Source organism: Ahaetulla prasina, chromosome 1 (assembly GCF_028640845.1).
Source record: "Ahaetulla prasina isolate Xishuangbanna chromosome 1, ASM2864084v1, whole genome shotgun sequence".
NCBI lineage: Eukaryota > Metazoa > Chordata > Lepidosauria > Squamata > Colubridae > Ahaetulla > Ahaetulla prasina.
Genome location: NC_080539.1, coordinates 207,364,309 through 207,381,867, shown reverse-complemented (window position 1 = coordinate 207,381,867; position 17,559 = coordinate 207,364,309). Strand labels below are relative to the sequence as shown.

Here is a 17,559-nt window from a genome sequence, read left to right as displayed (position 1 = left end):
GAACAGCACTATCGGCTACTCAGCTATGCACAAGCGCCCCTGAGCTCAATTTGTAAACCCACTTATATTTGTTATTTGGGGAGACTGCATATGCTAGAGCTGTGATGGCGAACCTATGGCATGCGTGCCATAGGTGGCACACGTAGCCATATCAGTGGGCACACGAGCTCAGCTCCGACACGCATGTGTGCACCAGCCAGCTGATTTTCGGGCCTTTTGGGCCCACTAGAAATAGGGAAACAGGCTGTTTTCTGACTCCGGAGGGCCTGGGTGGTGGTGGGGAAAGCCCGTTTTTCTCTGTCACCTGGCTCCAAAGCCTCTCTATGAGTCTGGGAAGGCCGTTTTCGCCACCCCCCCCCCCCGGGAGGCCCTCTGGAGGCCAGAAACTGCCTGTTTTCCAGCTTCTGGTTGGACAGGAAGTGATGTTTTTTGCTGTCCCCAGCCTCCAGAGCCTCTCTAGGAGTCAGGAGCGGGCAGGACGGGGTCGCACGTGCATGTGCGGGGGGGGGGGCATAGGATTATGGGTGTGGGCATGCATGCGTGCGACAACCACCCACCCCCCGCCCTGCCTCCTGGCATGCGATGGCAAAAAGGTTAGCCGTTACTGTGCTAGAGTTTGCAAAGTGCCTATCCCATAAATAAATATATTGGTAGCTAATTCCAATATAGTTTTTCAAAAGCACTAGAAAAAATAAATTTACCTTACCAAATGGACCAATGGAATGAGAAAGGTTTTGTTTGCTTAAAACTGCTGGCCATACACTGGGAGCTTATCAAGACACAGGAAGAGCCTAAAACCTCTTTTCTTGGATTGCAGGCCAACAATTCCATTCTTCTTAGTATGACATTCTTTATATAACTATTGCTTATACTATAAGCTTCCTTTTTGTTAATTCAAGGATCATGTACCCCTTTCAATGTTGTTTATTTTTAAAAAAAAAACTTGTTTTCCTCTCCATTGAAAGCGTAATTACTATGCTTATTATTGTAGAATGCAATTATAAAAAAAACAAGAATATCACTGACTGTGAGCAAACTGCTGAAAAGTATGTTCATTGGTACATTTTTTCTCACTTGCAAGTTAGCATGACTGTATGTTTATACTACATATAGCATACATTATCTATAGATGCTTATATTATTATGAAGTTCAATATGAGTTCTTCATCTCTTAATCTCTTAAACGACACTATAATATTTTATCTATACATCCCTATACAGACATATAGCTTCATTCAAATATTTGGCTATGTATTATTGAGACTTAAACATAAGCATAACTAATCTCTAGGGGGCAGCATCTGCCTAGAAATTACACATCAAAGAGCCATTAATTCCCTGGAAGTTACAAAACTGAAGTGTCACGCACACTGTTCATTTATTCATTTCCTTTGAAGATTACAAATGAGAAATTGCCACATCTTAATATGATACAGATCTATATTTTTTCAAAAAAGATGAGATAAGATGTAATCAGTGTTTAAGGGTTCTATTCTTTTAAAGGATTTTTTTTTTCCAAACTGCTTGGCAGCCTTTTACTGCAAATGCAAAATATGGAAAACATGCGTACACATCCGTGGACAGAGATATTTTTAATTTTTTTGGTTCTTTTCCTATGAAGTTTAAGTTAATTGTTCCCAAGTGGCTCTGTCTTCTAACATATACAGGTGGTCCTCAACTTACGACAACTGAGTCCAAAATTTACGTTGCTAAATGGGAAATTTGTTAAGTGAGCTTTGCCCCATTTTACAACTTTTCTTGCCACAGTTGTTAAGTGAATCACCGCAGCTGTTAAATTAGTAGCATGGTTGTTAAGTGAATCTGGCTTCCCCATTGACTTTGCTTGTCAGAAGGTCACAAAAGAGGATCACATGACCCTGGGACACTGCAACAGTCATAAATATGAACCAGTTGCCAAGCATCTGAATGTAAATCACATGACCATGGGGATACTGCGATGGTCTTAAGTATGCAAAATGGTCATAAGTCACTTTTTTCAGACCTGTTGTAACTTCAAACAGTCACTAAGCGAACTGTTGTAAGTCAAGGACTACCTGTATAAGAAGCATTTTGTACACAGTGCTCAAAATCCTACTCTTTCCTCTCCTGGAGCCAATGAATCAACTCACCACAGGGGAATGTGGGCATGAGCTCCATGTGGCCCATGGGAGAAAGGTACAATTGTCAGCTAGCAGCTGGGGAGTCCAGGGAGAAAGCAGAGGGATGGTGATTTTGTGTGCTCCCTGCATCCCGCGGATGGGGCTTCGCTTGTTGGTGTGTACCAGTTTCTGGCATGCCATGGACCAGCAGCAGTCCATTGACTGGAGGTTGGGAACCCCTGGTTTAGATCAGTCCTATCTGTCAATGGGGATGGTTATGATTGGAGCCGGAAAACCACTCCACCCTCCAAAAAGGCCAGGCCAGATTGGGAGAGGCCTAAAGCTGGTGCTCCATCTGTGGCTGCAATGCCTCCCTCTTTTCCTCTACTCTGATCAGGGAGGTAGATAAGAATATAAATTGTTTAGTAGAAAGGATGGGACACATTTCAGTGCCCCAAAGAGAAGGAAGGCAGGGAGAAGGAAACCATGAACAATGGGAGATTGGTGAGATCTATCGTGTATAATTGGGAAAAAGGAAACTCTTTTTTTAAAAAAAATCTGAACAATTATTAAATGACATTAAAAACCTGAACACACAATCAAATTTGGATTCACTATGTTCCTATGAAAATGTCTATATGTACACGTGGGGTGGGTGGATGTTGTATCTATTTTGCACACTGAGTCCGTTGTTGAATCATCTTTTTGTGGTTCACCACAGTTAACTTGGGTTTTTCCCGTATGACACTTATTATCTTACAGTGAGCTTGACTGACATGGCAATGACCTTGTATAAGACAGATTGGAGGGGTTCTCACTGTCTGAGTGCTCTGTCAGTCTGGCAAAGTCAATAATTTTACATTATTATTACTGCAAAGCATGCCTCATTTTTATTAAGTGGAATCCGATGATATCGTTCTTTAGTGGAAAAACTGTTTTCTATACATCAAAAGGCTATTTGTAGTTTAGCAGAAAACTCAATCTGAGCCAAATAAACTCAAATAAAAGACAAGGTCTTCTATTCTCAAGAGCTTTTGTAGCCCCTCAGAAATATATTCCATTTTCTACATTTGGAGTTTTTAACAGTTAACACATTCCCAATAAATGGTGCAATTGCACACAGTACTCGGAAGTTTCCATTAGCTTTTACGAGTATAATAATTTTACACAGAAGGAAGAGAATTAATAGGGGTCTTTTTCATCCAAGGATCTGTTCTTTTGTTTGATTCTTGGAATATCTTGGCATCTTCGTTTCCTTCTGCTTTGTGTTCAGGGGAAGAAAAAGAAGAGAAAGTAGCCTTCCTCTGCCTCACTAAGGTAACTCCAGATAGTGAAATCTGTGAGTATGAAGTAGAACTTTTCTTTAATTTCCTGGTGGTGTATTTTTTTTCCAAAGAATTCAGAAGCAATATAATGGAACAAATACATCAAAACACTGGAGATTAATTTTACCATTTGATGGAAGCTCTCCTAATCTTTCATCCAAAACTATATTTAGACTAGTTTTGTTGGCCCCCTAAGGCACAAAGTGTATGCTTACTCTTAGCCGTTGTGGGAATGACAAAAAAACAACATCCTAGTTTTTCCATTGTATTGGTCATTATTTATACACCGTGTGAAGTGCAGCTGTCTTTGTTTCTATTTCAAACATTAGAGATTTCCTTTTTGGAATCAAAGACTTCTAAACATATGGGGAGATACAAGAGGTCACTATTTCCTCAGTAATAAAAATATACCGGCCTTGGACTTCTTTCTAGCAGAGATATTTGCTGAGTTGCAGAAATTCCTTAGGAAAAACACTACTGCCTTTCATACTTTGCTGGGCTCATTGTAGCAGGATAGAAGTGAGGGTGGAACAGTATATTTGAACTTTTTCCTCCATACGTGACAGTTCTCCATCACGTTCTCAACTACATTAGTTCTCAACTACATTAGTTTCAACAAGAGGACAACACGTACGCATACACACACGCACACTTCTCCCAAGGAGGTTTCCACAGCAGCTGGGAGGTAGTAATAAGGTCAGATTGCCCTTGTGGTCCTTGGAGAGGAACACACAACATATCCTGTCTTCATCAGCAACCACAGGATTGCAATATAAAATGTTTCCAGTGAATACGGCAGGAAAAAAAGTAAGCCAGAGGAGAAAAAAATTGTGGGGGACAAAAGCAGACAATTTAAAGAAATAGCAATCTCAGAATGGACTGGAATTCACAAAAAAAAGAAAAGAAAAGAAAGAAAGAAACAACCACTGGCTAACTAGAGCTAAAATTGGTAGGTCAACCTCTTTTTTGCCTGCAAATTTCTTTTAAACCCCCTCCCCCCAATCTTGAAAGGTGGAGCTGCCAAGATAGATGGCAGCCAAGTACAAATGACATTCATGTCCTGCTCTTCCGGAGGAGTTTATGGTAGACCTGTAATTACGTGTTGCACTAACCTGTTTCAATTCCTATTTGCTTTTCTCTTAGAGCTGACCGATGACTAACAAAAAAAGGGTTGCAAAAATAAACACGAAAAGGAAAAGAAGTAAAGTAATGATAGCAAATAAGTCTATTTTTATATTTACGTGGGTTTGTTTACCCACTAGTGCCTTGGGGATTAACTTCATGCCCATAAAGAGAAAAGTCCCTGTTATTCATGAATGGGCTAAATTACAAGAGAGGATTCAATTTATGAAAGGGAGGTGACATTTTTTTACCTATTTGTCTCTTCCCTTGTTCCCATTCTTGCAGAATGATTTTCCAGAATGGAATAGGGGAACACCAAGAGTTCTAACAGAAAAGCAATTGTGGAAACCACACTCAGAATGATACAAGTTCCAAGAAATTCAGAATACAGCCTATCCTTTTTGAATGTTCCTGCAGTTGAAATTGATGTCCCAACTTGTCTTCTGCTTTCAGTAGGGACTAGAACGACAGCCATAAACTGGATATAATGGAATAAACTCATCATATCATTTCTCACAATTCTGGGAAAGGTGGGGAAGGAAAATTTGATACAGTATTTTTCTGAAGAACCAAAAAAAACGTTTTGGTTCCAGTTTCCCATCAAATGCATAAAACCTGATTTCATTTGTCTTTATAAGATTGAACATGTGTTCTTTGTTTTAAGTGGCATGGCAAGGAACAGATTTCAATATATATGTATGACAAGAACAAAGTACTGAGAACTAGAAAGACAAAACATTAAATGTGATTTAATTTACACTAAATGTAAACTATTATATTTAAAGTTTATTTCTTTTTACTATTCCGGTGTTTTTAACTTTTCCAAGGGATGTGTAGTTAATGAGAAAAGTAATTTGGGTTATTTATTAATTATCCCTTAAAGCTAGATAAAGTTCTGGTAAAGCTTAAGCTAAGCCAAGTCAAATTTATTGCAAAAGAGTAATGCAGAAAACAGTTTAATGTATTGGTATGATATGGGATGGCATGGCATGGCATGGCATGGCGTGGTACAGTATGGTATGGTACGGTACAGTACAGTATTAGTATAGCACAGCACAGTATTACCTAACCTAACCTAACCTAACCTAACCAAACCTAACCTAACTTAACCTAAGTACTGTATTTATCACAAAAGATTCTATTTAGCTAAGGTGCTAAATCACTCAGTTTTTATGCCTCATTTTTTCCACTCTTGTATTTAGCCCATTTTGCACTGGGCTCAGTTATTAATATATAATAATACTTAAAGATTTATAAAATATGGAGAATAATTTATTTCCAAAAAGATGTTTCAAATAAGAGGTTTGCTAATTTTTTATTGAAATAAGAATTAAACAAGTTTGTTATCATTGAAAGTTGTATTCTTCTACTATGTATATATTTTCAAATCAGTCTGAATAGTTGTCATCTTGTTTTAAAAGTGATTTTTGTTGCTTTTTTCCTTGAACTGAGGGTAGGGATTGATCCAACCTCACCTAGCTGGCTTTGGGCATAAAGGAAGACTGAAACTCACAGCGTGTTTGTTTGTTTGTTTACAAATAATTCAAGATGGCAAACATACCTATTATTCCTTCTTCCTCCTATTTCTCCAACAACAACCACCCTGTATTGTGGGTTGGACTGAGAGAGAGAGTGAATAGCCCAAGCCCCAAAGTCACCCAGCTGGCTTTCAGGCCTAAGGTAGGACTAGAATTCACAGCCTCCTGGTTTCTAGGCCAGTACATCAAACTGACTCTCCTTATTTCTTACTCCTACTAAAATGAGCCTCGTGCATCTACGTTTTGCTAAGTGCATTTTTTTACTAACCCAAATCAAATCTCCTTGCAGAATATGGCAACTCTTTAATTCTAAAATCATAACTAAACGATCACCTATTTATGATAAGCTGACTTGACAGGAAAAAAATATTCAGTACTCTTTCCTATGGCTGATTGTTTTGTTGTCTCCCAAGTGAAATGCTTCGTGTATATATATTCTATTTATATTCTATTTATACAGTTCATCCATCACAAGACTCTGTTCAAATTATTCTTGTTGATGAGCATTATCAAGGCAAAACAGCTTGTCGCATTGAGAGAAAATGAGTTTCTTTTTTGTCCCCATCATAAGCTTGATTTGACAACTTGCCACCCACCCAACACCCACGCCTGCTAAAAGCTTTTCCTGCTAGACAAGCTGAATCTCCAAGCAGTGATGCTAATAAGTTATGGACTTTCACCCTTTACAAGAAAGAGGCAGTTTCAATGGCTATGACTCATTCCCTTCAGGAAATGCATCTTTCAAGAGAAACGTTACTGGACATAATTAATACGTCAGGATCCTCCTCACAATCGAGTTCTGTGTATTCCTAGGAATTTTTTAAAGTTTATTTTTTGGTCAAACAAAATTTGACAGTAATAGGAACTATCTGGCTAATTTCAAATATTGCAATAGTGAGCAGGATTAATGCCAAAGATGGAAACTATTTTATTTTTAACTACATTACTTTTTTAAAATATTTCTTCTGTATTTATATTATCTTTGAATTTCAGACCTCAAATAAATTGCCATAATTAATTTAGATAAAATATGCTTTGAAATTAGGTTTGCTGCTAAAAGGGTATTTTGTGAAAAGTACATTCGAAATCATACATATGAATGGATGAAATTGCAGACTAATTGCAAATTAAGACAGAACAGGCTCATGAATGATAACCAGTGGAATTCAATCAGGACTGAAAATATTATTACCCATTCATCTTGAAAATGCATACCACAATTAGGAATTGCATTAAATACGGCCTGTTAAACCGGGAAATTTTATTTCTCTGTAGCTTTGTGAGAATAAATAAAAGAGCACTTACCAATAATCTCTGCATATTCCTCATTCTCTGAAGCTGCAGTCCCATCACAAAGGACAAATTGGGAGAGAAGATATAAGGTGGCAGTTAGAAACATATTGATCCTCCTTCTGCTCATCTTTTCTAAACAAGGAAAAGAAAATAAACTTTAATACAGAAGGAAAGGAACAAGAGAGCTTTAAAACATCCTTCCTTCCACTGCCAAGGAAAAAGGGTCTTATAGGTATTACAGTTCAATTCACATCATCATCCACCAGGCAAAGAGAAAAAAGGGCCTGGATACAAAGACTTACTTATTATGATGCCTGCGTTAATACAGAGGCCTGAGCACCAGAGTTGTCGAAGCGTAACTCTAAAATATTTTTTGTCCTGAGGGGAAGTTGAAAAGTTTGCTGCTGCTTGTCCTGAATAATACCGAGTCTAAAGAAATGGGTTTTGGAGTTTAATCAAATGAGGTAAATCCTAACAAATTAAATGGGTTGAATTAGCATCAGTTTCTCTTTTTTTTCTTGCATTTGGCCTGATTGATTGTTGCCAATTCATGGTGAATTATGTATTCAGGGTGCTTTTTATTAATCTTGTAATTGGCAAAGCATTATATTAGCATGAAATTTCCTCATCCACTGCTAATTCCTATTTCATCTATGGTATCTCTGTTTTAAGTTAAGAATTTTCACTTGAGGCACAAAGGATCCTATTCTGGACATGTTCTGTGAAAACATAAGTCTCTGGCTAAATCTGTGACACTAGAAAAGGTGGAAGGAAAGACAAGAAGAGGACAACCAGCAGCAAGATGATTACACTTACTTGGCAATTACAGTAATAATGAGTACACCGTTGCTTCCATCCAGGAAGATGTGAAAGGTCAGATTAGGGAAGACAATCCTGGAGAAGATCTATCTATGCGGTTGCTAGATCTGACACTAACACTGGCATACAGTCAATCAATCAATCAATGAATGGCAACACAGGACTATCATACCCATGGAAAGGAAGCTGTTGTGATAGGAATTCATCTTGATCACAACTGCAACATGCTTGATGCAAGTTGCTTTTGAAAATGACTCAGAAGCTCCAATTGGTCCAGAATGCAACAACCAGGCTACTGACTGGGAAAGCTCACTATAGCAAAATTACTCCTATCTCATGATCATCTCTAGATAATCTAATGAATAAATAAATAAATAATCAAATAAGGATATCACATTAGGAATATCAAGAGCAGAGATCTCCAACTTTTCCTGCTCTGCAGACCAGCAGTGGTGGTGACAAAGGGTGGGGGTGGGGTGGGGGGGTGGAGAGGGGATTGTTTTGCACACATGCACTACAGAGGTGAAATCTACTTACCTTCCCTACCGGTTCGGAAATGCGCACGCTGTGCAATTTTTGACCCTCTGTGCATGCACAAAGCCTTCTGTGCATGCACAGAGGGTAAAAAACAGGTTACTTCCTGGTTAAAACCAGGAAGTAACGACGTCTGCCACTGCTACTGGTTCTCTGAACCACCCTCCACCGCTATCAGTTCTCCTGAAACTGGTGCGAACTGGTAGCATTTCACCCCTGAGGCACCAGTTGCGCAAATGCAGCTTCGTGCACTCAACTGCCATTTGTGTGGCCTGATTCCCAATGGGCCATGGCCTGGCACTGGACTGCAGACCAGGGGTTGGGAACCCCTGCTCTAGAGGTCTGTGAAAGTCTCTGACTTAAAATATGTTTTGCCTAGAAATCGGACATACTTTCATATGGTATTAGTACTTCAAAAACCACATTCAATCTGTTCCACAAAAATATGTGAAGATAAGTCTCTGCTCTTTTTCTCTCCTTTCCCCCACTATCCGCAGGACAAAAATGCTTATCTTTAACCAGGATTATTTTCCTAGTGCTCCATTTGTCCTCATGAAACCTGTTTCTGTAACCTTGGCCATACTTCAAGAGACAAGAAATAATTATATTTAAATAATGGAGAGACTATCTGTCTGTCTCCTGTATGCTTAAACAAAACAATCTATTTAATAATGAAAAAGTTTGGAATTAACATAAACATTTCTGGGATACTGATATGCTTTATGAATATATTTTCTTAAAAAAAAAGAAGTCCAATTTGGAAGGAGAGAAAGAGAACATTTCCTTTTTCCAACAAATCCAAAGATATTGGTTATTAGATTGAGACTGAGAGTATCCTTTGCTAGAATTTGCAGAGTAGTAAGATTTTTAATCTTTGGAACTTTAATACTAGTTTGTTATTATGTTCAATAACATATTACACATAAAAACACATATTATATGTTTATTAATCACATTTATATAACTGCCCATCTCACTAAATGCAACTTTTATATGTTCAATAACACTTTTGCTCAGCTTTGATCAAATTATCATGTTGAATGGTTTTTTTTTATAATTTGCAGAACTCTGCATTGTTTGGTGGCAGAACATGGAGATTTTGAAAGGTTATTTGAAATGCACTATCTGCAAATCTGTAGACTGTTAATGTGTAAATGAAATTGTTTTTGACAAAGTCTAGAAGTGAAATTACACAAAAAGATACATTTTTTTGGCCTTTCTTTTTGAAAGTATGCCTTCAAAATCTGTTCCATGTGTTGGAGAACACAGGTGCACGGGGAGGAAGAGCTCTAGAAGAGGAAGGTAAAACCATCAAAGGCAGGATTGCCCCCAGTGAAATTATCATATTGACTTTTATGAAAATATTGCTATTTTTTTCTTTTTTTTTCTCAAAAGTTTTATTATCTTACATCCGCTCATTGGTTCCTGAAAATCTAGTCTAATCACAAAATTAATGTTTTGATCAAATATCTAGACCACATAAGCCAGACTGAACTAGTGTAATGTAAAATCCTTTCCCATTTCGGAGAATTCTGTTACGTGGTTTTAAGTGAGTCAGGACAAATTTCCACAAGAAATATTCTTTAACAAACATTCCTAAGCACTTAATTTGGAAATACTTCAAGCCAATTATTAATATTATATCTTATTATTTAACAGTAGCTTGCTATTAAATCACAGCTTCAATCTGTATTGCAAGAAATTCCCTGGGAGATTCAGGATTAGGACTGTAGAGATCATCATCAGCCTGTCTCGTACAAGACAGTAGTATATAATGATATGACATTAGTAAGCAGCAAAGAATGTGAAGTGCTTATGCAATATTAATGCAGTAGTAGATTCAACCTGAAACTAGGTTTCATGGAAAGTTTCTTTCTTAAAAAAAGGAAAAAAAAGTCACCGTAAAAGCTGAGTAATAAATCAAACACTTTCAAATGCAATCTTATTATGGGAAATGGAGCAAAAGGAAATGGGAGGGAGGATGGACATTCCTGAAAATTACTATTTATAATTACCTGTTTCAGTGTACCGAGTACTATGGTACGTTTTGCTTTAAATCTTCCATCTGTTTCCCAGTCTCAGATACTTGACCTATTTATTGCACCACCTGGGAGATGCAGAAGCAGGGACTGAAACTTCCAAAGATTAATTACTCTTTGTGATTCCGTTCTTCCTTGTTTTATGTAATCCACTGTTAAAAATAAAACTTGGGCCAACATTCCTTTACTGAGTAATTTTAAAATGTGTCTTTTTCAAATTTGTGCTTTATAAAAACAAAAGCGGAAGCCAGTTTTAATTTTTAGTTTTCTGTCTTCACATGAAGTATACAACCTGAAATGCTGAAAAACTGACAAAGGGAAAATTGAAGGCACACAGGACTTGTGCATTCAGATCTCCAACTGAATTAAGGTTAATATGCTCTGCGGATTTTACAATCTTTCAGAACCCTGAAAGGATATGAGAAATATTATCCTTTCCTGGCCTCTTTGGAAAAAGCACCTTGAGACAAAAACCATGATCTGGATGACTGAGAATCTTCACAGCCGGTTGTTGGCTTTGTTTTGGATCACAAATCTTTATTTGCAGATGATTTATGCAGTTTCAGCATAAAGACTTGCTATAAGATAAGTAGTGGGGAAAATGCATTGAGAGGAAGAGTCAGGTGAGAGATTCAGACCATGACTTTGCTCACATGAAACCAAGCTCTATCCAAAGTAGCTTTTTGGTTCTTTGCTTTTACAAATCGTCACCATACTACCAATAATTTCAAAGGAAAGAATCAAGATAAAGAATACCAAATCAAACTGTATTGTGAACTGTATGCCTCGATCTAATTTAAAAACGAATTGGGGAAATCATTATCCACATACTTGCTCTCTTTAGAAATATTTAATATACGGGCCACAGTTTTGGACCTTAATCCTAAATACCTTCTGCATTTGTGCAGTGATCTTCCAAGTCTTTTTAGAAAACAGAATTGCTAGGGATCAATGTTGTTTGAGCTTGAATGATAAAACAAAACAAGTTCGCCATATTTTTAAAACTGAAAGCACAGATAAATAACCCAAATGTTAATATAGTTCTGTCTTATCAGATTATACATGCCTGGCTCCCCTTTACAACATTCTTTTGGAACAATGTGCTTAATTCTGAAGGAGTTAATGCAGGTAGTCCTCGATTTACAACAATTCACAGATACATTCACAGATACATTCAATACAGAATGCATGAACAGAGTCTATCTTAGCAATAAATACTCCTTTGTTATTTTGCTTTCTCAAACCTGTAACAATCTTTTCTTCTGCTTTGCCCAGATCCTTAAAATATTTTTGTTTACTTGTTTGCATAAGTACATCCTTAGTTATTTTAACTATGTGTGTTCTTGATGGATAGAATAAAAAAAGTTCCTAGGTTGATTTTGAGCTTCAAAAGCCTTATGTTTTTCTGTTCAATTTCCTGGGCTGTCACTTTGAATGAGTCACTTTTGTGGCTGTGGAACAACAGGAAGGATAGAATGAAAAACCGAAAAGAGATAAAAGTCTGAAGTTATTAAGAATACAATTTAAATGAAAGATTTTTAAAGGTCTCCAAAGATAGCTGTCAAAGAAGAAAAGATGTCATAACTTTAGTGGTAATCTTTTATTATTAGAAAAAATGTTTCTGTGGTTTAGCAAAAGTCCCCTGTCTTTTAATATAGTTGTGTTCATTAGTCACAAGAGATACGTCTTATGACGTCCATATACATAACCTAATTGAATGCAAACTTGGAATATAAATTGGGATTGTACCCCACTATTCCCATGTGTATTTGACACAATCTCTGACTAGCATTTAAACACAATTTATGTGTGTTTGTGTGTGAAACATTTGCTCATGCCTTGATGTATATACATTGCCCACATGCAAGCAAAATGTCTAATGAACTCAGTGGACGTTGAATGGCAGAATTGGATGCTTTGCTGCAGAAGACTCAAGCTTTAATTTACATCTCCAGGTAGGGATGGGAAAGCTCTTGCATAAAATGTTAGAAAATTGCTGGCAACCAAAAAGAGTAATATTGAACTAGATATACTTAACTCAGTATACCCCAAACCTATGTATAGGAAGGCAGGAGCACAGAAGCACAAGCTATCAGGAATTCACTTCACACACTATCAGCCATGTCTATTAAAAAAGTATCCTTAAAGTCAATGGTATTACTGACTTTCAAGTAAAGAGGTCTGTTTGATCTCTTCGAGAGGGTCAGTTTTAAAAACAAACACTTCCGACTGAGCTTACTGAGGAAGAACCTAAACCTGAAACTTGTTTCCATATTAATCAAGACTGTCTCAGTCAAATATGACAAGTAATAATGTACCCATAAGACAGCAATCACTCAGGACAGAGGTCAGTCGTTAAGCCAAGCTATAGGCCTTTCTATAGCTACATTTGTATCAATATGGTTACCACCTTTAAAATGCTCCATGGCTTAGGACCGGGATATTTACGGGACCGCCTACTGCCACAAACAGCCTCCCACCGACCTGTGCACTCCCACAGGGAGGGCCTCCTTGGGGTGTCATCGGTGAAACAATGTCGACTGGCGACCCCCAGGGGTAGGGACTTCTCTGTGGGGGCTCCTGCCCTCTGGAACGAGCTGCCTCCGGGGCTTCGCCAACTCCCCGACCTTCGGACCTTCCACCGTGAGCTGAAGACTCTTTTATTCCATCGAGCTGGGCTAGCCTGATTAAGTAATTTTAAATGGGATTTTAGTTTTTTGTATTAGTTAGTTTTTAATATTTTGGCCATTATTTATATAAATTTATATAAATATAAAGTCTGTTTTTAATGTGTATTTATTGTATCTTTTAAATTGGCTGTTAACCGCCCTGAGTCCTTCGGGAGAAGGGCGGTATACAAATGCAATTAATAAAATAAAAAAATAATAAATATCTGTATCTGTATCTATATCAATGATATATCTATATTGATAGGTCTATTGTTAAACCAAAAACCATAGTTCATATAAATTTCTATGATACTCAATGTCTCCATAGCTGAGCACCGTATTATGACACAGGATAATGCACATGAAAAAGTAACTAATTAGTAATATGAAACTTATCTTTATTTTGTGAAAAAATAAGGCTTATCAGTGGTCACCCAATCACATAGATAACGTATCACAACATTTTCCAGTAGGAATTACCGTAGTCTGCAGAAAATAAAACAGTCTTAGATTTAAAATGTGATTTGGCTAGTAATGCTTCTTGTCTTAATGCCAGTTAAATATTAGACTGACTTTAAAATCAGCAGCATTCTTTAGGGAGTTTTTATTTCACTGCAGGACAAATATTTGAATTATGGAAAGCAGTATTTGTGCAGGTGTTTCATTTCTCTAGAGAGATAAAGTTTTAAATGACTATGATCTTTCTAAAGAAGTTAGGAAAATTGTGTGCAGATGCTGATACTTAGAAAAGTTTTGACAGGATACCATAGACAATTATAAAAGAGAGCTCTGCTGGCAATTTTAAATCAAACTCTAGAATGAGTTAGAGAAAACCCGGAGTGGGAATTAGCTTTAGGTTTGAATGGATTATATTATAATTCTATATACTTTCTATTTTGTGTAGAAATGTCACAGGAAATTGCATAGTTCATGTTGCCCATGTGTGTGACATCTTTAGAGCTTCAAAGATTAGCATTCTTAGCCCTTCCTTAAAAAAACAAACAACTACTGAGAATAACTCTTTGAACCAAAGGAAATCCTTTTTTTTTAATCAAATAAAGGAAATTTGTTACCCAAGGATATTTATTACATGCTATATTCAAGGCTGTTGGTAAATGCAACTTTCATATGAAATACATGTTAAAATTTAGAAGTAACTTAATGGGCATCCATGTATGTGTGTGACATCATTATGCAAATGCCATGATTTACATACTTGTATCAGCTTTTTTCCTCCCTAGGCACATCCCCAAGCTGTCCTAGTTTTATTTCTATTAGTTTTTTACAGTATTTTTTTTTGTTTTTATCTTGCCTTTATCATAAATAACTCAAGGTGGGATTTAACACTAATAATACTCCGTCCTCCTATTTTGCCCACAACAACAATCCTGTCAGGTGGGTTGGGGTGAAAGAGAAGGACTGGCCCAAAATCACCCAGCTGGCTTTCATGCCTAGAGTGGAACTAGTACTGTACTCAGAGCGTCCTGGTTTCTGGACATCCACAATGCCAAACTGACTTTGATTCTTCCCAGAGATAATAATAGGAGGGAGAAGGACGATAATGAGAGGAGGAGGATGCTAGGCAGAAAAGCAACTCTGTATTTCTAATAAGTAAATTCAAGGCTATTAATATGAAGGGATTCAAAATTAATGGTGGATTAAATGAGATAGCGACCTTTTGGCTAGTAAGAAGACATGTTTACTTTCATTTATTAGAGTTCTATAATTACTTTCTCTTCTGGGTCTGAAGCACTCAAGGTATTGAACGCAATTTAAGACAAAAGTAATATATAAAAACACTTAGGATTATAGATTAAAATTAACATGAATAGCAATTATAACAGCAAGTAATAAAATGATCTAACAATTACAAGCTTGGCAAAGAGCTATACCTATACAGGACTCCAAATACGAAGAAGGGCAAACACAGCTCCCAAAGGAATAGTAGGGTCTTTTGTATCTAGGAGCAATCAGGACAAGATCTTCTCTTGCATGTTAAAAGAACAAGCCTCCCACCTCAGAAGTAACAGAGCTTCTTCTGTCAATCATATCAGCTGGACAGGTGCGAAATGGGAGAGATGGCTTCATAGAAACCTAAGTTTTATCAGTCAAGACCAACTTTTTAATATGTGCCTGATAAATCAGTACCCATCTTTCAGTATAGACATCGTCTCTTCCCCTTTTCCTTGCACTTGTTAACAAGTAAAATACTGTGTTTTTCATCATGTAACAACTTCTTTCTCAAACTGTCAAGTACATTTCACTGAACTCTATTATAATTATACCTTACAGAATTGCAACATAAAACCTAATCTTTTCCTTCCAGTTTAATAGACAATTTTTTATTTATCACCAGCTTTCTTTTATACAAATGGCATAGACATAACTTATCGCCAACTGTACTAAAACTTGTTTCATGAAAATAGTGGCTGATTAACCATTGCATTCTTCCTTGGCTCCCTTTCATTCATTCATTCATTCATTCATATATATATATATATGTGTGTGTATATATATATATATATATATATATATATATATATATATATTCATTCATATATATATATATATATATATATATATATATATATATACACACACATACATACATACACACACACACACACACACACACACACACACACGTGAATAAATACCTTTCTTTTTTAGATTGCTTTGAAACAGCTTCTTCAATACATAAGTTCTTCATAATATAATATCTTTAACTTGGGATGGAATTCTGCATTAGCATACACAAGAGGGAATCCCAAGGAAATATTTTATAAATGATGTTGCAGACAATTGTGGATAAGCAGAGCCAAGAAAATAGTCTAAATCGAAACGATGAAAACATTTATTTTCCCCCATGCTCTCTATAGAAAATATGCCTATTTACATTGCCAACTGTTTGTATTTAATTGCTTTCAAAATTTGGATCCCTGAAGGCACTACTCAATGTCCTTGCTCAGGTATCCTTCCAGCTAAATTACATTGCCGTTTTAATTTTGCGCTCAGTACGCAAAAGCAGACTTCGACAACATCAATAAATCTGACATCTGACACTCCTCTGGCAACAATGCATACCCCCAGCCAGAGAAATAACATGAAAAGAACATTGCTATTGTCTTACCACCAAATTGCTTGCAGGGCTGAAAAACGTCCCAAAAAGTTATCACAAGATTCCAGGAAGACTTCGGTATTTGTTTCTCCCAGAAGGCAGGGCCTGGGGTGGGGTGGAGGAGACGGGGGGAGAAAAAACAAGGGGAGGAATATAACCTGATGTTATCACCAGACTTTTCAATAGACAAGCTGGCAGTGAAGGGGGAGGGGGGATCTGAACACACTGCTCTGAAGTTGCTGCTTTACGCTGTGCAGAAAACTTTGGGATCCCAAGGAGTTCGCCTGGCAAGGATCAACAGCAGAGCTTCCGGTTCAGAGCATGTTGATGATCTTCCTGTGAAATTATCTTGCACCTCTCCTTGCCCAGCAAAGAACTTTCTCTGTAATAGGCGTTTCAGTATGTGGGAGGCAGGATGAGCAGCCCTTCTGACTAATTTCAGGCTGTCTTCTCTCCTTAGTCGCCTCCCTTTTCCCCCCAAACAAGGAGTGTAAATTGATCTGGAGACTCTCTCCAGCAATGGGTTTTTCTGCATGTCTCTGATCTGGGCTACAGCTATAGACTCTCTACAAGGTTTTGTAGTTTTTCAGCCCTTCCCATTTATCAGAAGAGTTTGTCTTTTGGGGGATAAGCAGAGTTTCCGTTTATCTCCCCCTCCTTGTTCCCCACCCCCACCCCAGAATATTCAGGATATCTTTTTAATGTTTAAAATCCAGACAAAGCATGTATATACCTGGACCTGGAAATCTTCTGGTTTTGCTGTCTGCTCCTGCCTCTCAAGAATGGGCAGGAATCTTAATGCTACTGCTCATGTGAGTAGAAGGAACAAGGCCAAAATATTAGGCAAAAAACAAAACAAAAAAAACAGACTTTCCTAAAAAAAAATGAAGAAAAAAAACATTTGCAACATTTGTGAGAGAAATCCAGGAGGGGTGTTATAATGCCAGGTATGTTTGTGGGGGGTGGGGGAGGTGTAGCTTTTTCTTCTCTTCATATTTTTATT

At 37.2% G+C, this 17,559-nt stretch overlaps 1 protein-coding gene across 10 annotated transcripts in view; it reads right to left on the bottom strand.

Annotated features, from left to right (window-relative positions):
* TFPI (tissue factor pathway inhibitor) overlaps window positions 1–17,345 on the bottom strand; it is a 38,845-nt gene extending 21,500 nt beyond the window's left edge. Inside the window, exons 1-4 of one of the 10 annotated variants that reach the window (XM_058189060.1) lie at window positions 16,569–16,955; window positions 13,254–13,452; window positions 10,746–10,921; window positions 7,390–7,509 (exon numbers count right to left, since the gene is read on the bottom strand). In XM_058189060.1, the coding sequence (XP_058045043.1) occupies window positions 7,390–7,504 (115 nt within the window). In that variant the 5' untranslated portion in view covers window positions 7,505–7,509; window positions 10,746–10,921; window positions 13,254–13,452; window positions 16,569–16,955. Of the gene's footprint in view, window positions 1–7,389; window positions 7,510–10,745; window positions 10,922–13,253; window positions 13,453–13,872; window positions 13,925–16,568; window positions 16,961–17,289 lie in introns of those variants that run through there. The other 9 variants (XM_058189109.1, XM_058189101.1, XM_058189069.1 and 6 more) reach the window with 9 other exon arrangements.
* Between the last annotated feature and the right edge of the window lie 214 nt (window positions 17,346–17,559).